This window comes from Nicotiana tabacum, chromosome 12 (genome assembly GCF_000715075.1).
Source record: "Nicotiana tabacum cultivar K326 chromosome 12, ASM71507v2, whole genome shotgun sequence".
Taxonomy (NCBI): Eukaryota; Viridiplantae; Streptophyta; class Magnoliopsida; order Solanales; family Solanaceae; genus Nicotiana; species Nicotiana tabacum.
The window spans coordinates 94,466,681-94,489,947 of NC_134091.1; the positions used below are offsets into that span (position 1 = coordinate 94,466,681).

At 35.2% G+C, this 23,267-nt stretch overlaps 1 protein-coding gene and 1 long non-coding RNA gene across 2 annotated transcripts; one reads left to right on the plus strand and one right to left on the minus strand.

Annotated features, from left to right (window-relative positions):
- The first annotated feature begins 631 nt into the window (after nt 1–631).
- LOC107792829 (uncharacterized) lies at nt 632–4,017 on the plus strand. Its single transcript, XM_016615072.2, has 2 exons — nt 632–1,306; nt 3,190–4,017. Exons 1-2 carry the CDS (start codon nt 834–836, stop codon nt 3,635–3,637), a joined length of 921 nt encoding a protein of 306 aa, XP_016470558.1. The 5' UTR covers nt 632–833; the 3' UTR covers nt 3,638–4,017.
- A 217-nt stretch (nt 4,018–4,234) lies between these two features.
- Nucleotides 4,235–5,142, minus strand: LOC142166908 (uncharacterized). The gene is made up of 2 exons (XR_012697413.1): nt 4,644–5,142; nt 4,235–4,564 (listed from the first exon to the last, which is right to left on the minus strand). It is a non-coding gene; the product is annotated as an uncharacterized LOC142166908 (long non-coding RNA).
- Between the last annotated feature and the right edge of the window lie 18,125 nt (nt 5,143–23,267).

Sequence of the window (23,267 nt, forward strand, 5' to 3'; positions counted from 1 at the left end):
GCATGTACTTCTATACAAATATTAATAGGTAGAGTCAATCTCTCTATAACAACATTTTCGTATAATAATATTTTACCATAAAAGTTAAGTATTTCTCGAAACTATTTTTTATGTTGTATTTTACTTTTCTATAATAATTTTTTACCTATTACAATAATAACCGTTTTTATACTATTATAGAGAAGTTTGACGGTACTTAAAATAAGAACAAGTAATCTCTTATAAATATATTAAAATATTATAAGAAAATCTTTATACTATTGGTATATATACCGCTTAAATCTAATTTTTATAGTAAATAATTCTTCGTCCAAAAAGAGATGTTGTATACACTATACACCGCCGCCCAGTCGCCAAATTGCCATATACAGCGACGCCAAAAAAGATTCTGTTTACCGCACACACTTCCAACACAAGATACTCTGTCGGCCCTTTTTTTACGCGCTTGCACGTTCTCAGTACCCACCACTACTTCCCTTATTTTTAATTTTATTCCCCCGTCATGACAATCACCCTAACCATCATACGTGGCACACAACGAGTGGACGGTCGTATTATTTTACGTGACAGCCCCGTCACGCTTATACAAACCCTATATAAAAAATCTTTCTCCCTCTGCGTATCTTAGCTCAACATCCGCCCATTTCTCTAGCCTACGCATTCGCTTTGACGACCGGCCGACTCGCCGGAGTTTTTCCCCGTTCTTTACGGGTCAACGATTAATCAAGCTTCCTTTTTAAAATAAAAACTTTCTCGAAAAAAACGCGTTATATATTCACTTTAACCTACATTCCCTCTTCGTTTTCATCAACAGGAAAAGAGAGAGAGAGAAAATGGGCGTTGATTACTACAAAATACTCAAAGTGTCACGCAATGCGAGTGAAGAAGATTTGAAAAAATCGTACAAGCGATTGGCGATGAAATGGCATCCGGATAAGAACAGTGAGAAGGAAGCAGAAGCGAAATTCAAGCAGATATCGGAGGCTTATGATGTGCTAAGTGATCCACAGAAGCGTCAGATCTATGATATATACGGCGATGAGGCGTTGAAATCGGGTCAATTCGATCCGTCGTCACCTATGAATGGTAATGGGAGAGGATTTAAGTTCGATTCGCGTGATGCGGAAGATATTTTTGCGGAGTTTTTTGGTGGATCGGATGGGTATAGTAGGAGTCCTACTGGGGGTACTGTACGGATTAGGAAGGCGGCGCCGGTGGAGAACAAGTTGCCGTGTAGCTTGGAGGAATTGTACAAGGGTTCTAAGAGGAAGATGAAGATTTCAAGAATTGTTCTTGACGTCACTGGGTAAGTAAGCCTTACAGTGTACTAACACTAACAAAAGTATTTATGAATGACATCATCCTCAATACTTATTTGCTAAATTCTGTATGTTAAAATTTTTTATGTACAATTCTCAATATTCCGGTTTAATTTTTTTACATTCAAGGATTATTCTGCTGAATTGGAGATGATAGTTGTTGATTGGTTCTATTGGGCGGAGAATTTGGCAGTATGTGCTTTTGAGCTTTTTTTTTTTTTTTTAAGTGAACATTCTGTACACACCTCAATTAATCTACTGGGTAGCCAGTTCAGGCCATGAGCAGAGGCAGCCAAGTGAGGATTGGAACAGCACCCAGTATTGTAGTTAGGATACGAATCTGGATCCTTAGGGAGTTACTCCCGTGCGTAAACCTGCGTCGTTCACCTTTTTTACCCTTCCAAAACATATTTTATATTGGACGAAATTATAATTTAAGTAACTTTCCTAAACTTTAGGACTTTAAAATTAACTGAAATTTTACGTATTAATTCTTTCTTTATTTGAATTATGTAGGAAATTCTAATATTTTGGACTTTAAAATCGATTTAGATTTTACCTTATATAATTATTTCCTTGTTTGAAGCATTGCACAATGTAGCAAAACTGTACAGCATATGGGGGATATGCATGGATTGTATAGAACGAATAAATGATAATTGTGAGTCTAGGGAAAGTTCTTTGATTATCATAGAACTGGCAGAAATACATTTAATTTAAGTTATGCTTGTCAGTCAGGACAGCACCAAAGAGCGAATATAAGTGGTTGGTGTAGTATGAAGTCAAGGTCAAGAAATTAGATATCAAATTCAAGAGGTACTGATACTTTCTTGAATGCCAGATTATCAAAACTGATGCCCAAATGCCCAACATAGTGTTTCAACCAATCTTAGATGTGACCGTTGGAATTAAGCCGAAGGAGTTTTTAGCTTTTTGACTATTTAAAATCAACTCCGCAACAACCATTTGCAAGTTCCACTTGTGACAACAAAGTTTCCTTAATGTGCTTTTACCGTCTGCCTCTTGATGAAGTGTGTGATAATTTTGATGTAAACCTGATTACTTGGTGTGGATTTTGGTGGGAGATTGATAGCGCATTGACATCCCTATTTCCATTAGTAAGAGTCTTGTTCGAGCTATCTTTCAAAGAGTTAGATGTTGTTGTTTTAAGTTCTCATTTTGAAAATGATGGAAATTGAAGTTAGAAAATTGAAAATTTTGGAGTTTACCGACTCCAGAATGATTTATTTTAAGAGAATACACTACCTTCGGAGAACACCAATCTGAATGTATTCTTGAGGTAGTGTTTTTCCTATGCATTTACATACTTCCAGTTATTTTAGACTTAAATCTTCCTTTGCAAGAATACTCCTCTGCTTTGAGGAATTACATGTTACAGTTGGGGAAGACATGCTTCTATCATTTTTTTTATTGCTAATCAGTCTAAAATTTTGGATCAGACATCTGATTTAAGGATCAAAACTACTTTCCCTGATAAATTTCCAGATCGATACACTATACAGAATATAAGTCTAACATTGCTTGCTTATGATCACCAGGGAAGTAGATTATTCATCCAGAATATTTCATTTCCTGCTGGCAATGATATATTTTCTACATAAATTACAGTTGATAGGAGGTCAAAATTTCTGGCTTCAAAAGCAGCATAATCTTTTTTCGGAGGAGTGGGGTAGGAGGTTGAGGGGATAAGACAGCTATGACTTAACAATGGAATTCTGTGAACATGTGATTACTAGCCTTGCATATATTTTCTTTTGAAGTTACAATCAATTATTTTGCACTTAATGAGATTTATCTCTGGGTCTTATCCTCGTCAGTTTTGTCTTCCATGTATGAACTATATTTGCAGTAAGCCTACAACAATTGAAGAGGTCTTGGCGATACACATTAAACCTGGTTGGAAGAAAGGCACAAAAATAACTTTTCCGGAGAAAGGGAACCATGAACCTGGAGCTGCACCTGGTGATCTTATTTTTGTAATAGATGAAAAACCACATGATGTCTTCAAGAGAGATGGAAATGATCTGGTGATCAATCAGAAAATCTCATTAGTAGATGCTCTTGCTGGGAAGATTATCAACTTGACTACTTTGGATGGAAGGGAACTCACGATACCAATCACAGATGTTGTTAAACCAGGACATGAACAGATAATCGCAGATGAAGGAATGCCAATATCAAAAGAACCTGGGAAAAGAGGAAATTTGAGGATCAAGTTTGAGGTTAAGTTCCCGTCAAGGCTTAGTTCAGATCAGAAATCGGATATCAGAAGAGTGTTGGGAAGGACTGCTGACTAATCCAGATCTTAACTTAAGGTGTCACTAACACTGACTGATTGTGGAAGTGCAATGGAATGTAAATACTTGGAAAGTTTATTCTAGACAGGAGAATTGTGCATAGTAGGATTATTGTTTTGACGATGCCTCTCGAAGTTTAGTTTTATTTAGCTCCATAAAAGGAGCAATCTAGCAGCTACGCCAGCTGCCTATTTAATTCTCACGTTGGATATTAAACACCTTAGGTAGTTTACTAGTTTTAATATTTGATTTTAGTAGATGCTATATATCAAGTAACTGGAGTTGGGAATAACTAGCTATCTTGTTCTGGTTGTGAATTTCAACTGTGGGCCACGGACTGTGGCAGACTGGTAATGAATATATTTGTTGGTTTTTTGGCATTGTCATGTCTGGTTTTCTGCCATTGGCATGGATGAAGCATTTTTCGTTTGCCATTTTCCATTTCATATATCTAATTGTTATCCAGGTTTTTGGCTTTACATTTTGCTCATTGCTAAATGTAAAGCAATGAGTTTTTCTGTTACTATGGACATTTATGCAGGGTAACTTCCAATCAGCTACTTGGAGCAGTTGAATTTGGAAGAGAGAGATCCTATGAGCACGAAACAAGCAAGGTTCTTCTTATTCAAACAAATATACACCAATATTGAAAACAGCGCTTTCATCACTCTTATTGATGAACCAGAGATTGGGTAAATACATACATAAACATACATAACGGAAGTTAGGTTCAAGTGCATCACTCTTTAGACATTCCAGTAACATATGATCAAATCAATAATGCCTTTTGGTTTCTTAAGCTCTGTTATTCTCAATCTTCTTCTGCAGCCCATCTTTATTTGCTACCACAACTTTATCAACTACTTTTCCTTGCTTTATCAGCACGAATGTTGGCATTGCTTGCACCCCATATTCTTGAGCTACGTCCTGTTTTCAAACATTCAAAATAAACACAAACGAACAAAACATGCACAATGCAAGCAAAGCATATAATTAAAGTTCATACAGCCAGTTCATCCACACCAATCTTGATGAACTCGACGTCGGTATATTTAGCAGCAAAGTCATTGATAATTGGCTCCATATGTCGGCAAGGACCACACCATATAGTTGTGAAGTCAATAACAATCTAGCAGCCACAAGAAATAAAGCCAATGATATTAGTACAGCCTAATATTTGTACAGCCAATGATAATTTGCTTTTAAAATTTTGGGTCAGTGGAAAAAATCCCTTCGCTTGATGCTGGACTTAATATTTGGCAGGGACCTTTTACATATCGCTTGCTGATGTCTGGAAAAATCTTATTCAAAATAATTAAAGTGAAGAAAAATATGTTCTTTAGAAGTTCAAGACCAGTCATATATATGTGGAAATATGTGATTGTTAGTAATCTCACTTACAGAAAATTAAACTCTAGTTTAGCTTTTGCTTTTTGTGTTGGTGCTGTACTTCAATATTGCTAATAGAGGGGTCAGTACAACTTTATTCTCATACTCCCAATTTTCGCCCATTCACTAATTTGTTTGCTATTATAGACAAGTTTTAATAAGTAAATATTCCAAAATTTTGAGAAGGGAAATACTCCAAAATTTGTTTGCTATTAGGACTACAGAACATTTCTGTGTTTGATAAAAACATTGACCATATCAACAATTGTTTCGTACTGTTTTAAAATACGGCAAAGAGCCAAATATATCCCTTTATTTTTGAAAATGGTCTAAAAATACCCCTTGTTATACTATTGGGTTATCTATACCACTACAGTCATATTTTGGGTTCAAATATACCCCTCATTTAAACGGAGGGACACGTGTCATCGTCCTGTTTGTCAATTCTAAATATCTCCTAATTAATTAAAAAGACTCATTATCCATACCGGAAAAATAATTTTTTTTTTTGTAAAAATGGAAAAAACTAAAAAAATATTTTTACTAAAAACAAAAAAAAACGAAAATATATTTTTTCCATTTTTTTTACAAAAAACTGCTTTAAAAAAACTGAAAAATATTTTCTAAAACAATATTTTTTGTAAAAACTAAAAAAAAACTAAAAGTAATTTTCTAAAGCAATTAAAAACTGAAATATTTTTAACTAAAAACTGAAAAATAAAAGAAGAAAATATTTGTTTTTTCAGTTTTTACAAAAACACTACTTTAGAAATTTGCTTTTTAGTTTTTTTTTTCAGTTTTTACAAAAATATTATTTTAGAAAATATTTTTCAGCTTTTTTTAAAGCAATTTTTTTGTAAAAATTGGAAAAATTTTCGTTTTTTTTCAGTTTTTAGTAAAAATATTTTCAGTTTTTACAAAAAATTTGCTTTAGAAAATTAATTTTCAGCTTTTTTTTTTCCAGTTTTTTCAAAAACATTGTTTTAGAAAATATTTTTCAGTTTTTTCTAAAGCAGTTTTTTTTTTGTAAAAATTGGAAAAAATAAAATTTCGTTTCTTTCAGTTTTTAGTAAAAATAATTTCAGTTGTTTTCAGTTTTTACAAAATAAATTGCTTTAAAAAATTGCTTTTCGGGTATGATTAATGAGTCTTTTTAATTAATTAGAAGATATTTAGAATTGACCAACAAGACGATGACTCGTGTCTCTTCGTTTAATTGAGGGATATATTTGAACCCAAAACATAACTGCACGAGTATAGATAACCCAATAATATAATCAGGGATATTCTTAGATCATTTTTGAAAATAGAGGAATATATTTGGTCATTTGCCGTTTAAAATAGCTTTAAGGCATAAAACTGCAATGATGAAGCTTTAACATAATGTACAATTAATGTAGGAGGCAACTAGATAGCATTTCGTACAACAAGTTGATAGATGGATTTCTCAGTAACGTTATTCTGCTCCAAAATATATGTGATGGAAAGAGCTCCACGAGTCAAATCCAATGTATAAGAAGCGTACCTTACGGCTTGTTTGAATGGTTGTTACCTGTTGTATTGTATCGTATTATTACTTTAAATATAATATTTATTTTAATTGTTACTTAAATTTTATTATATCATATTGTTAAATTCGTTATTAAGTAACGATGAAAAATGTCATTTTATGGAACGATCAATTTGGCGCGATCGCGTCGTTACCTTATTTTTTTCTCTCATCTCGCCCTTCCTTATTATTAAATAATTCTATGTTATTCTTTACCCTATATTTTTATTTAATAATTCTACCTTATAATTTACTTTTTTAATATAATATTGTAAGTTTATTCTTCGTATTGTTGGTACATGACATCATGAAACGACAGTAAATAATATAATTTATCTAAATATTGTATACATCAAAACGATACAGTACAATACTATACGATACATTATGAAACAATACATAACAACCATCCAAACAAGCTGTTAAAATATATCGTGCGGTTCATTTACATTACAGGCACCGCCTCAATTAACAAGACAGAAATAACAGCCAGAAAAGTATCCATAAAATCCAGAATTTTAGACCACGGTCCAGCTATTTGGACAATGTGTGCACTTAGTATAAATAAATACGTAAATAACTATCTGTATCTGTGTATTTGTATATATAGGTTATAGTTTAACTTCAAATTAGTAAGTACCATACTACTACGGCGATGGCCTATCCGTATATCTGATCATATTTCGTGGCAGGCTTCAAAATTAAAGTATCACTTTCTCAATATTGATATATTGCTTTATGTCTGAAACTAAAAGGCTTGCTTTTAGCGCAAGAAATTATGACAAAGAAGCATTACAGACATGATTTTTATTGAGATAAAAATTGGATGCGCTCGATTTTGCGGCTTAGTCAAGAAAAGACTTTTTGGTGATGCTCCATTCATCAGAATTGATGTCTCTGATTCTTTTCAGACACTACAAGAGAAGTGGAATTGGACAATGTTTTTTGTTTGTTATTCGTGGTACAATAACATCATTCCCTGTTTTCACGAGTGAGATATTGTAACTTAGCAAAAACTTACATTGGACTAGTGTATGCATCAAAACGATGAGAGTATGACATGTGTCCTTGGTATTGTTTACCCTTTAAAATGAATAACAATTAAATTTATACGCGGTTTTAAGGATATGTGGATTGATTCAACACAAGTGATCAAGAATTTTAGATAAACGTATTGAAGATAAAATAAACAACCAAACCAGTTGTGACGTTGAGTCCGGGCTCGAATGTAAGCTGAACAATGATTTTGCCCTCGACCGGACCCTCGATTCGAAGCCCAACGTATATGAAGAACTAAGATTAAAATAAAAACCTTTCAATAGATAGAAAGTAGAGAAATAAGTTTGTATTGCCTTTATATGCTTGTTACAATGTGTTTATTGAATAAGAAACTCCCCCTTTATATAGTAGGAGAGTTTTATCCCTAAAACAATTCTAAAAAAGGTAAAAATTCTCCTTGTACATCAATCACTGATACGCTACCGAATCGGGCGAGATCTACGCCATGATATCCAGTTGGGTGCGGATATCACAGCCCTCTGTTAGTCGTGTGCAACCGTTTATAGTGCTTTCCGAGGACTTGGAGCTCGTTCCGGGTTCGGGGGGTGTTGTCTTGTTAGGCCCGGTGGCGAGCACCCCATTCTAGCGTCAATTCAAAGAGTTCTCAGATTCGATCTCTATCTCGTACATTCACACTTCTTACTTTGTTTGACTAACCGAGAACTCGGGGTGTGTGCTGACCCCGAGTTCACCTATATACAAATAGTCCCCTCGTTTCTCAGAGATTAGGTTCGCCGAACCGATGGGAAACGATAGATGAACCCCGGTTCCTTCCTTCGTACGTTATAATCGAGGCGACGAATAAGCCAAAATGTCCCATCAGTCGCGTCGTTATGACTTCGGACACGTGTCAATCATTGGCCGGTTGCCTCCGAAAGTGAAACGTCGCGTATTGATTACATTTTCTCCTATAAAGACTTCGACCTTTTGTACTTCTTCCACTTTCCGATCCTAACTTTTATCTTCGAACTCTCTAGCGACTATTAACTCTTTCGAATCTTCATTTCTTTACCTTTGATCTTCAAATCTTCATAACTGTTCTTGTGTTTCTACCCAGATCTTCATCCTACCTTCAAACCTTCATACTTTTTCCTTCAAACCTTCTTATTTTCCAGATCACGATGGCTAAGACTTTCAAATCAGTTCCTTAGCAGGCTATCTCTTCATCTTCCCACCCGGCCACAAGTACCGAGGAAGCCAGTCCCGGGGTGGTTGCTCTCGAGATGGCTGCTCCCAAAGTGACTGCTACCGAAGCAACCCCAGAGCCCCCCATGAAAAGCTTTTTTCTCGGGGGCTGTTCAATCGCAGACGACTTCAAAGTCGAAAAGGCCTCTGTAACGACCCAACCGGTCGTTTTGACTGTTAGAACCCCATTCCCCTACATAAGACTTCCCGTATGTACTTTTATTAATTTATGACTTGCGGGTATGGTTGGTTCGGGATTTGGAAGTGTTCGGGTTGAAATCGAAACACTTAGTTCCTTGGTTTGGCTTTAAAAGGGCAAGTTTGATTTCGGTCAATATTTTTAGAAAACAACTCCAAAATCGGTATTTTACGGTTCCAATAGGTTCGTATGATAATTTTGGACTTGGACGTATGTTCGAATCGGATTTTTGGACAACCCGGGAGCGTTTCAGCGCTTAATAGTGAAAATCAACTATTTAAAGGTTTAAGGTTCTTTAAATTTGGTTTGGAGTAGATTTTTGAGTAATTGAGGTCTGTTTGGAATTTCGAGCATGGGAATAGCTCCGTATGGCAATTTAAGACTTGCACGCAAAATTTGATGTCATTCCGAGGAGTTTAAGTATGTTTCGGCGCGTTCGGAGTAAGTTTGAAGAAATTAAAAATTCTAAGTTGAATCAATTTGGTTTGAGGTATGATTCTTAGTCTTGATGTTGTTTTATATGTTTTGAAGGTTCGGGCGAGTCCGTTTTATGATTTCAAACTTGTTGGTATGTTCGGGCGGGGCCCTGGGGGCCTCGGGTGTTAACCGGACGAGGCTCGGACCAAGGTTGGATTTTTGAAGAGCAGCTGTTGCACCAGGCTTCTGCTGCAACCGCACCTGCGCATAGGCAGCCGTAGGTGCGAGCTCGCAGAAGCGAGTCCCAAGCCGCAGAAACGAAGAAAGGGTAGGCTGGCACACGCTGCAAAAGCGGAATTTTGGGCGCACCTGCAAGCGCGCAGGTGCGAAGCTTGGCGCGCAGAAGCGGAAATGGGCACAGATGCGAAGGCCCAAGTCGCAGAAGCGGACTCGCGGAAGCGGTCCTGAAGCCGCAGATGCGGAGCTTGGCCAGGCGAGGGAAACTCGCACCTGCGAGGCTTTTGCCGCAGGTGCGGCTAGCCCCCCGCAAGTGCAAAAATGCTGCTGGGCAGAATGGTTTAAAAGGGAACGAGGCTCAGTCATTTTTAGCCCGTATTTCCTTTAATTTTGGGCGATTTTGGAGCTTTTTGAGAGGGGATTTTAACTAGCAACTTGAAGGTAGTTAATTCTACACACTTTGAGTTAAATACATAGATTATGGGTAGATTATAACCGGTAAATCTTGGAAATGAAGGGTTTAGGTGAAAAACCTAGATTTGTATAAAAATGAGATTTTAACCATGAAAATGGTTATGGAATTGGATGGAAATTATATATTTGAGTTCTTGAGATTATGGTCAATGATTTTCTCCGAAAATTTTCGGAATCCGGGCACGTGGGTTCGAGGTAAATTATAGGAATATTACCATTTTAGGTTGGATAATTAATTTAATGGCCTAATTTCGAATTATTGAGCATGTATTAATTATTTTTCATAACATTTGGATAGTTTCAAAATTTTCGGCATTGAATTGAGACTTTAACGCAACGTTGTGATCAGGAAGTGGGATTTGAGACAAGGTAAGTTTCTTGTCTAACCTTGTAAGAGGGAATTTATCCTATAGGTGATTTAAATTAATAATTATTGCTAATTGTGGGGGCTACGTACGCACGAGGTGACGAGAGTCGTGCGTAGCTACTAATAATGCTAAAGTCCGGATAGTTTAGGACTCAAATCATGAATTACTTATGATAATTGTATCCTTATTTAATTAAAGCAATAGAATTATATTGCAAATTGTTAGAGGAAATGGTAAAAGATTGAAATCTCACATACTTGAAATTTTGTTCAGAATATTTAACTGTTATAGAAATTTGTACATCCTCCTGCGTTAATCCAAAAAAGTATATATATATATATATATATATATATATATATATATATATATATATATATATATATATCTCAATCCGGAGGTTCATAAGAAAATGTTCTCCTTTCTTGTGGAAGGGGACGAACACCTCGGCAGTATAGATGCATCTATGGATCGCGCCGCACGTCCCTCGACAGTGTACACGACACTCTGGATCGGGCCGAACGACCTCGGCAGACATCGTGCCTAATAATAATAATTACACGATACCTTGATATTTTATTGCAGCTTGTGAAGCAAATTGATAAATGAAAAATTATTGGAATTTAATAAATTAATTATTTTTGCTGGTTAAGGAATATTATTGTCATTTCTATAAATCATGTTGATTTAAATATTTCTATTTTAATATTATTGACCCTTAGTGAGTGTCAAAGTCGACCTCTTGTCACTACTTCTTCGAGATTAGGCTTGATACTTACTGGGTACACGTTATTTACGTACTCGTGCTATACGTGCTGCACATTTTTGAACAGGTACAGATATGTCTAGCGGCCTTGTGGACGCATAGGTGTGGTTAAAATGCGGGAACTTAGGTGAGCTGCATTCTATATTACGATCCGCAACCAACAGAGTCTCCTTCAACGTTATTTATATTTTTTCTATCTAATTTGTATCCCAGGCAGATGCTGTATTTTATTTTACTCACTAGTAAATGCTCATGCACTTGTGACACCGGGTTTTGGGAGTGGTTATGAGTTGTTTAGTAATTTAGTTGCTAAAATATTTATCACTTACTCTATGAGTTCTATCTTTACTATTTAATTGAAGAAATTTCGATTCAAAAATACTAGAATGAGTAATTAAGTTAATTAGTCAAGGTTGGCTTGTCTGACAACGGTGTTATGCGCCATCACGAACTTTAATAGATTTTGGTTTATGACAGCCTCATCCAAACAAGATCGGGGTGAAGGAGAATGAATATACACATGCTCAATTACTGAAGATATCCTTCCCATAGTCCGAGAGGACTGTAAATGGAAAGACAAGGACGTGGTTGTCCTCAAGCCCAAGGATGACATTACTATCCACGTGGAGGGGTATTCAAATGTTTACACTTACCCCTTCACACTGGGCCCAGTAGACCTGGTGATCCTGGCCTTTTGTAAGAGGTACGCAGTGTGCCTCAGGAAAATCCACCCATCCCTTTAGAGGATCGTGATCCTACTTCATTATTTCGTGAACAACACCGAGTCTCCCCGGTTTACCCTCGACCATCTGCTTCAATTGCACAGTCCCCGAATATTTCAAGGGGGACTAATCAAGCTTGCTCGCCGATCCAGCAAGGCTCCCTTTTCGAGTATCGATGACGATCGGGACCGAGGTTGGCATGGGCATTTTTTTCGGGTACAAACTGAAGACTTGGTTCCTCCCGAGTTCCTACCATTCCCCGAGAAGTGGAATGCATCTCGTAAGTGTAGCCTTACCTTAAGTGTCAATTTTCCTTTTACTTGAAGTGTCAATTTACCTTAAGTGTAGCCTTACACTAGTTTCTTGAAGGTTGACATCGGTAGAGATTTGGTGAACATATTAGCCATATTATCACTTGAATGGATCTGTTGCACATTGATATTACCATTCTTTTGAAGATCATGTGTGAAAAATAACTTTGGTGAAATTTGTTTTGTCCTATCCCCTTTATAAATCCTCCCTTCAATTGGGCTATGCATGCTGCATTGTCTTCATACAAAATTGTGGGTAGTTTGTCACACTTCAAACCATATTTGTCTCGAATAAGGTGTATTATAGACCTCAACCATACACATTCTTGACTTGCTTCATAAATCAGCATGATTAGATGAAGTAGCCACAATTGATTGCTTAGTCGATCGCCAAGATATGACAGTGCCTCCATATGTAAACACATAGCCTGTTTGAGATCGAGCCTTGTGTGGGTCATATAAATACCCAGCATCAGCATAACCAACAAGATCGGGACTACAATTATTGCCATAAAATAATCTCATATCGGTAGTCCCTTTTAGATACCGCAATGTTTGATTCCATTCCAATGTCTCCTTGTAAGAGCAGAGCTATATCTTGTTAAGACATTAACTGAAAAAGTTATGTTAGACCTTGTAATGTTAGAAAGATATATTAGTGCTCCAATTGCACTAAGATATGGTACTTCGGGACCAATAAGCTCTTCATTATTTTCATGAGGTCGGAATGGATGTGCTTTATCCATATATAATCGCTTTAAAATCATTTTAGTGTATGCTGATTGATGGACAAAAATTCCATCTTTCATATACTTAATTTGTAGACCAAGACAAAATTCTGTCTTTCCAAGATCTTTTATTTCAAATTCTTTCTTTAAATAGTCTACCGCTTTAGGAAGCTCTACTGCTTTAGGAAGCTCCCTAGGAGTTCCAATGATATTTAAATCATCAACATACACGGTGATTATAACAAATTTAGATCCAGATCTTTTTATAAAGATACAAGGACAAATTGAATCCTTCTTGTACCCTTCTTTCAACAGGTACTCACTCAGGCGACTATACCACATGCGCCCTGATTGTTTCAATCCGTATAAGGATTTTTGAAGCTTTATTTAATAAATTTCTTGGAAACCTTAATATGCTTCAGAACAATTTAAATCCTTCAATGATTTCCATTATACGCATATCACGTTTTTCTTGTATTTTCAGATTAAAACCTGAAATGACGACATCCACCACAGGAGAACATGTCTCTATATAATCAATGCCAGGATATTTACAAATTTTCTTGTGACACAAGTCGTCTTTATGTTTATCGACTTGCCTTTCTTTTTCCCCCGCACAAGAACGCATTTATACCTCCACTGGCTTTATACTTTCAGGTGTTGGGACTATCCGTCTAACTTCATATTTTTCAGGTGAAATCAATTTTCATTGCGTATTTTTTATTTGGCCAATCATTTATCTGTCCAAATTTCATGATAGATTTGAGCTCAAGATCCTCATCAATATTAATAATATTGAGCTCTACATTATACTAGCAATATCGTCGACGATCATTTTATATCGGTTCTATTATTACCCAATAAAGACATAACTTATTGAGATCTCTTTATCTTATTATTTTCAGGTACCTGAGCCTTTCCCATGAGGTATTATGAAGTGTTATGTCGTGGTGCTCTTCTAGAGTACTTGCCTCCTTATTATGACCATCTTGAACATTTGCTCCTCTCCTTTTTCAAAGAGTTTTATCTTTGGAACCGATTAGTCTATTATGCTTCATGCATGCCAGACTCTATTCATTATGAACTTTATTTTATTTGGAGCATTAGCAGCTGAATATGATATTTAACTTTGGGTCAGCAAATACGTCTGGCAATATTTTGCAAATGAATTATCCCTTGAACTTCAAGTTCATATTTTCTCATACGAGGATCTAGATGTACTTATAATAATTCATTACATGCATATACTTTTTCAGCTGGCCATTTTCTCCCCCTATTTTTGGACATATATCCCTAGCCTTATTTGGGGATCCATCTTTGTATATTGTGGTGGAATAATTAAATCATATAGCACATTCATATTTCTAGATGGAAATTATTTGGTTCCTGACCCTGAACCGATTATGATAGGGAGAACTTATCTTAATTTGGCTAGATGCGTACAAGTGCTGTTGTATATTAAATAATACATCACATACCAAATTTTATTTTGGCAATTTTGTTCTCATAACTAACGGTTTAGCTATAATTGGAGGCATACAATTTCTGCTAAACCAACTTGGATTTAAACCAGTATTATCAAGATAAATAATCATAATTTATATTTTGGAACTGTGCTCTAATAATTTGAGCAATCAATCTTGCAAAAGCCAAACTGCAAGTTGATAACAAATGCACATATGACCAAAGAATAGATGCATCTATTAAAATCATATAATAGTAAACGGTCGACATGGCAGGTGACTGGGCCCATATATTTATCACCTTTTATTAATTCCAGAAATCAAAGGATTCAATCCCAACTTTAACTGATATATCATGAGAATAAGCAGCACAAGAGAATTCTTGAAGAATCTTATATTTCTTCAATATATGTCAATGTAATTCTCAATTAATTTTTTCGCATTATAATTGAACCGAGATGGTCAACCGGTCATGCCAACTAATATTTATTTTAGTAAACCTCTAGTTTATTTGTGACATATGATTCCATCATCATGCTTATATTTGTGTAGTACAAATAAAAAGAAAATCGGGTAATCTTTCATATTTATCCGTTATGATTATAGAAATATAAAAATATTCAATATTCCTTTCATTTATAGTCACAATATGCCAACCACTTTGACTTATACATTTGAAACTCAAAAAGTTTTTTTTTGAGACTTTACAATATCAATGTCGTGAATACTTTTATTCATCCGGGTAGTAACAAATTAATTTTTCTGGAGCTCTTAACAACTTTTGTACTACAAGATCTTTTGTCACACCATTCATATAGTAAATGTCTCCTTCATGGAGAAAATTATATCATAATAAATTGTTATTGTCAAAATCATCATAAGCAAAGTCATTTTTTTTTTTGGTTTTAATTTTGCCTTTAATAACCTTCTATAAGGCACAACAAAATATTTTTTTGGCGTATCACATGTACGCGACCAATGACATATTCATGTAACCACACAATAATATTTATTCTCTTTATTTCACTCAAACCTCCCTCAGAGGTGAGTTGTGTGGTATTCATCCAATCATGCATTGCATGTCTTTATTCATTACTTTTATCACATATTACAACATTCACCTTTTGGAATGGGTCTGCATTCTCAATGCTTATCACAAGTCACATTCTCTTCAATGAATGTATCATAATCGGCGGCGTGCTTTATTATTTTGCATACCAATTTGATGGTAAACATTGCCTTCACATTTTGGCAATATTTACCTCTTGAGTTAAACTATTCATAATGTCATTTGGATATAATTCTCAATAATAGACTTTCGTTTACTCAAATCAGCTAAGTAATTAGTGTCAAACAAATATATGAAAATATAAAATAATATTGAAAATTCACATGTGGTCTTTGCTGCAATAAGCTTACTTCAAGATGAAAGTGATATGACTAGAGCATTAAAGAAAAGTAATGTATCAAATAGAATAATATAGTACTACTAGTTACCATGCACTTTTATGGAAACTAAGTATTATGCTCTCTAGAAAAACAAAGAGATATAACATAACCTTTAATTGAAAAAATCATTGACAATATTTTTAACATTAATGAAAAAGTCAATATTGGAATGACTCTACCATCTTGTTGCCTCCCACATCAGTTATACAATAGGAGCAGTTATGTATTTTAAGTCACAAGAAACTAACCTTTTTTTTAATTTAATGGAGTGTACTAAGAATATCGTGTACAAATAATAAAAAATTGGGTTGCAGAGATACAAACTCACTCAATTTTTTAATATACGAGAATTAAAAGTTTTGATCGGCCAATGCTAATTCAAAATATATTTTCATTTGGATCGTATATTTATTTATCAATAACGTATGCTAGTTGTGCTATTAAGATTATCCGAGAGAAATTAACCTCACATTACCTTTTCAAAAGTCAGAATGGCGCATGATGGTCAAGCATATATTTTATAGGAAAACGTTCAGTTAAGGGAAACTTTACATAAGGTTCTTGTTTTTTTTTTAACTAAGGAACCAAAGTTACTCAAATGACTTTGCCAAAGCTGTAGTAGCTCCCCAATTTCTTGTACTTCTTTTGGTCTTTGGTTTAGTACGTAACTCTTGGCTGCATCATTATATACTTCTGATTCTTATAATAAGATCTATATAACCAGAATACGAGATAAAAAAGATCAGACCAAACTTACAACAAATATTAGAAACTCGTTCATTGAAATGGATATTGATAATGCAACAAAATAAAATAAGTAAAACATGGAGTAGTAATTAGTTTACATTTAAGTATTTTCCTTTATAAAGTAAAACACTTAAGAATATGAATGGATTTATAAGAAGAAAATACTTAGCATTGGAAAATTTCATAACAAATAAAGAACCTATGAGAAAAATGAATAAGAAAATAAATTAATTAAAAAGGATTAGAAAATGTATCATAGCATTAACATTATATGCCTTATCACAGTGTACTGGTCACCTCAACCTTATTGTTACTTCAGTTATATTTGATACCATTCTTTGAAATTGCTAAATGAGAAAGAAAAGCTTATCTCTTCAAGATGAATATTAGGCACGGCAGGAACATGCCTTTTATGATGTAGGACAATTTTGTAGATGTAAGTAACTCAATTGATTAGGGCATCGGGCTGATAACGTGTTATAAAATAAAAGCAACTTAGTAAAACATGAACAAGACATGTTGTTATGAAATAAAAGCAATTTAGTAAAACATGAACAAGAAATGGAGATAGAGAGAAGGAAGAGATTTTCTTCTTCAATTGTGTGTATTTTCTTATCTATTACAAGGCCTTTATATAGGCATGAAAAATGAAGAAAAATATGTCATTAAATATGTCATTAAGCATAGAAATATGTCATCGAATATGTCATTAAGTATTTGATAAGATCATGGAGGAAGAGTAGATATCCACCATAATTTATTTTTTCTTATAACACTTTGGCTTATTTTAAGTATTTTTAAACTTATTTAAGCAAATTTTCACATTTATCAAACACTGAAAAAAATTAAAAAGAGTTTAATAGTTGATTTGACTAGTTTAAAAGCCAATCCAAACACCCTTAAAAGTTGATAACATATTGAGAATGTGGTTTTAATTCAAGAAAAGAAACTTATAATTTAATATAACTACTTTCATCTTTTTTTCGGAGAATACATAATTACCCCATTTAACTAGTCACATTTATTCACTTAAAGCTGGTTGGCCAATTCTCTCTCGGTACATGTTAGCCACTAACGTGCGCCAACCATCCTAGTAGGAGAGGACAACCATCAGCTCAGGCAGTAATGATAGAGAAAGAACAAGCAAGTAAGGTGCCGACTCCAGTAATTCAGTCAGTAAAGATAGCTGAGAAGAGTGCGACAAAGGTAAATCAACAAGCGGTAATTAAAATTGCCCAATCGTGTGAAGCATCTACTTCGAGTGGCAATAATTACGGCGAAGGACCCTAAAGTATCAGGTCGAAATGCAGTTGTGAAGCCAGTTACAACTCCAATCAAGGAGAGAACTGGGAAATAGGTGGGAGCTACTCAGACGCAAGCGAGGGGATTGAGGCAGTCCCGGGCGGATGAGGTTGAGCAATTGGAGACAAGCACTGGGAAGAAGGTTAAAAATACGAGTTCTATTTGGGATAATTTTGACATATTCAAAATCTCAAATGCTGGTTTTAAGCTGGAATTTGTGGATCCGGAGATACTGTAGATCAATTAATTGGAGAAAAAGAAGTGATGATATTAGCTCATAGATTGAGTACTGGCAGAATGCAGTAGTTTGCTATGCGTTAGAAGCTCACCCTCAATTCACAGTACTGTATGGCTTTATACAGAGAATCTGGGGAGACATGACATCAACAAAATGGCCATGATTAAGAATGAAATAATGATATTTCGATTTGATAGTGAGGCAGGAAAGAAGGGTGATTCTAGGAGGGATTTATCCCTTTTACAATAAACCATTAATTGTCAAATCATGGACATCAAAAATAAAATTCTCAAAATAGTATTTGCAATCAGTGCCTATTTGGATCAACTTCTAGGATTGGATTTCAGATATTGGAGTGCTAGGAGGCTAAGCAAATTAGGAAGTTTCACCGGAAAGCCATTAATGGTGGATAAACACACTGAGAGGAAAATGAGACTTAACTTTGCTAGTTGTTGGTGGAGATTAAGGTTGGAACAGAATAATCTGATGAGATCCTATTCAGAAATGAGAAAGGGAATATGATCAACCAAAAGATCACGTATGAAAGAAAACCTTCCATTTGTGAACATTGTCATAAATATGGGCATGAAAGTGATAGTTATAGGAAGAATAAGGCTAAATAGAAGCAAGTCGAGCCAAATATACAAGTGGTTAATGTACTAGCTACAAACCAAGCTAATGGGGGAAGGTAAATGAGACTAGGGAGGGGAATACAGTACAACAAGAAGCTGAGGATAGAGATACAACTAAAGCAACATGGGTGGAAAATGCTTAGTATGACAAAGAGAGGAAGACTCAGGCTGATGCAAGATGGGTGAAACAATATCATCCTGTTGCGACAACATTTGTTGCCGAAATAGGTTTACATCTGAGGAATACTTTTCAGCCTTCAAATAAGGATAAGGTGGACACTAGTAAACATGTGAGTAATGCATTAAGGAGGGAGGCAATAATACTATCCATGTTAGGGACATTTCTTATTCTGTGGTGGAATCTGAGAGGCCTTAATAGCCTCAATAAGGAGGTCAAACTCCTTTTCAATGATCTTGATAATGGTTTAACTGGTACTTTAGAGACCAAAACAAAATTTATAGAATAATTAAGGTAGTTGAGAGTCTATTTGGTGGCTGGAAGTATTGTACAAATTATCTAGCTCACTGTAATGGGAGGTTTTGGGTGATTTGGAGGGAGGATACCTATAAGGTTACTAAGTGTAGTGAAACATCTCAAGCTATCACTTGTAAAGTTACTTGTATTCCATTACAAATGCAGTTTCTTGTTACATTTGTGTATGCACACAATGTGAAAGAAGAGATGGGGGAATTATGGGATTACTTTAGGGCTGCTTATCGGGCGAATTGGGCGGTTAATTACTCTTAACGGTTTGGTTTAACGGTTAAAGACTTTTAAATTTATTAATCCGCTAGCCACCCGATAAGATATCGGGCGGATTGGTATCGGTTTAGCTCTTATCAGGCAGTTATCGGGCAGTTTATCGGCCTAATTCAATCTATATTGCGTACATTAATTGTTTGCTGACCGCCTAGCATACAAATTCAGAATAGGAAATTACACATTGAGTCCAGACATACATGTCTGTTAATGCCTACATAAGAATGATGTAGTGTGTCATGTGTTGTAGAGTGAAAAAAGCTGTGGCACATCACTGTTGTTCTTCTATTAAACATAGATAGCAGCTTAAACAATCTTGTTGTAGGGTGGGAGAATAAGCCAAGTTAAGCCAAGCCTGGGATCTTATGATGCATAGTACGTAAGGGTTCTGATTATTTAGGAATTAGGCATTAGAACTTAGAGATAGAATACTGGAAGAAGTGGAAGGGTTTTTGATATTTAATATATATATATATATATATATATATATATATATATATATATATATATGGATAAAAATAAATTATATATATATATATACTGGAAGAAGTGGAAGGGTTTTTGATATATATATATATATATATATATATATATATATATATATATATATATTCTTAACGGGTTAACGGATTATCCATTAAGAAAATTGAATAATTCGCCCCCAAACCGATAAGCCGTTAATAAAAAAAATTTAATCCGTTCCCCGTCCGTTAAACCGTTAACCCGATACCAATAAGCCATTAAGCTTCGGTTTCGGTTCGGATTTCGATTTCGGTTCGGTTTTGAACACCCCTAGATTACTTAGGGCAAATGAATGGCGGTAATGTTATGCCCTGTTTAGTTCCGGTGATTTCTACTCAGTCATGCATAGGGAAGATAGAGTTGAAGGGAATCCTATCACTCTAGTTGAACTAGTGGATTTCTAGAAGTTCCTGGATGAGTGTGATTTGGAGGAGTTACTAAGGGTAGGATGTATATACAATTTTATTGACAAGCATGAGAGCATCAGAATATTCTCTAAAATTGATTTGACATTTGTTAATGGAGATTGGCTTGACTTTATTCTCACATGTAGGGCTAACTAATTATCTAAGGATATTAGTGTTCACAATCCTGCACATGTGGCACTAGTGACTTCTATGGCAAAGATGAGGAAAACATTTAGCTACTACAATATTTGATGTCAACATCCGGAGTTCCTACACATAGTGAAGACATAATGGAAGAACCCTGTAGCTGGCTGCAAGATATTTTAGATAGTTAGTAAATTGAAAAATTAAAACACAAGCTGAGAAAATTGCATTCATCATTAATAAAGTTGACGAGGATAGGAGAAAATATAAGGAGGTTCAGGTACTTCTACAACATAATACACTAGATGTTGATCTTCAGCAAGAAAAGAAGCAACTTGGAAGGAGATTCAAAAGATCCAGCTATCTAGTAGAGTTGATGTTAGTTCAGAGGCGTAAGGCTGTGGTTGAATCTTGGAGATGATAATACCAAATACTTCCACTCAGTAATTATGTAGAAGAGGTTGATCGATGAGAACCACCAAATGCAGCACGATCCTAAGGTTATAACAGGTATCTTTATGAGATTTTATCAACAATTATTAGGGGAAAAGGAGAAAGAATGAAAAAGGCTTATAATAGATTTCTTACTCATAGGCATACCCTAACAGTAGAACAACAAGTCCTACTATTAAAGATGTATACCAGACATAAAGTTAAGAATGCTTTATTAAGTATTAATGCTAACAAAAGCCTATGTTGGGGAAAAAGGAGAGAGCAGACAAAAGGCTTATAATAGATATCTTACTCATGGGCATACCCTGACAGTAGAACAACAAGTCCTACTATTAAGGATGTATGCCAGAAAGGAAGTTAAGTTCAGTATTAATGCTAACAAGAGCCTAGGACCAGGTGGGTATGTGAGTGGCTTCTTCAGAGAAACATGGCAAATAACAGGTGGGGACTTGACTGATGAAGTTCTTGAGATATTGAGGTCTAGGAGAATGCTTAAGCAGATAAATGCTACAATTATTATAAGATTGATAATCCAGAGAATGCAAGTCATTTTAGACAAATCTCCTGCTGTAATGTGCTATATAAGTGTGTATCCAAGGTGTTTTGTCATACACTGAAACACGTGTTGTCTATACTAGTGAATAGTACACATGTAGCATTTGTCAGTGGCAGGTCATTAGCAGATAATGTCCTCATTTGTCATGATATAATAAGACATTACAATAGAAAGACTTCTCCAAGATGTGTGATGAATTGATCTTAGGAAGGTTTATGACACGGTAAGGTGGGAATTTATTAAGGAAATGATGTATGGCTTTGGATTTCCTAACAGTTCCATTCAATTGGTAATGATGTGTATGACTACAATAAAGATTTCCATTAAAGTGAATGGATATGGGTACTTTGAAGGAAAAAGGGGATTAAGGCAAGGGGATCCCATCTTCCCTTTACTTTTGTGTTGGTTATGGAGTATCTTTCACGACTGCTGGAGAAGATGAGAAAACTACCTGATTTTAAATACCATCCTATGTTCGAAAGGCAACAGTTGGCACACATCATCTTTGCAGATGATTTGATGATCATATTCAAAGGCAATGGGGTATCAATATAGAGGGTCATAGAAGCTCTTTAGCACTTTTCTGCAACCAGTGGTCTGATTGCAAATATTGAGAAATCTAATATGTTTATTATAGGAGTAGATGAAACCACTAAGGAAAGATTACTGCTCCTTACTAGATTTGTAGCTTGATCTTTTCCAATTAGATATTTGGTGCTTCCTTTGTCACCTAAGAAGTGGAATAAAATATAGTGTCATCAGCTAATTCTGAAAATCACAGCTAGGATCAGGGCAACTTCAGTAAGGCATTTGTCAAATGCTGGAAGATTACATGTTATACCATCTGTTCTTTCCTCCTTGTATAATTTCTAGGGGTCAGTCTTTATCCTACCACCGAGTATTTAAAGGAGGTTGATAAGTTGTGTAGGAGATTTATTTGGGGCAACACAGAAAACAAGAAGAAGATATGCCTTGTTTTTTGGGATAAGATTTGTCCACCTAAACAACAGGATAGTCTCAACATTAAGGGTTACAGACTATGGAATATGGCTTCAGTAGGCAAACTAATATCGATGATTATGGAAGTGGAAGACCTCTTATGGGTGAAATAGGTGAATGGGATCTATATGAATAATGATGACTTATTTTGATCTCATAAGCCACCAAAGGATTGCAGTTGGTATTGGAGAAAATTACATAAACGGAAGTTGAAAACGATACATTGGCACAAGGATAATCCCTACTGCCTCACATCTAATGGAAAATACTCTGTCTCTGGAGGTTATTTGGATATGCTAGGCTCTCCAACTAAGATAGAAATTGCAGAACTGATATGGACCAGGATTGCTTTGCCAAAACATAGGTTCATCCTCTGGTTGGAATCATAGGAAATACCACTTATTAAGGATAGGATGATTGGAATAGGTTTGAGGTGTGAAAATATTGAATATGGACTATGTGATAGTAACTATCTTGAAGATGCTACACACTTATTCTATGAATGTTCGTGGAGGAAGGGGTACAGGATAGGCTGCAAGACTAGATAGGTGTCAAAC

Bases quoted from the DNA above. Each gene is read 5' to 3' on its own strand.
- LOC107792829 (XM_016615072.2), top strand. From the start codon at position 834: ATGGGCGTTGATTACTACAAAATACTCAAAGTGTCACGCAATGCGAGT. The intron at 1,307-3,189 runs GTAAGTAAGCCT...CTATATTTGCAG, and splicing joins ATTGTTCTTGACGTCACTGG to TAAGCCTACAACAATTGAAG.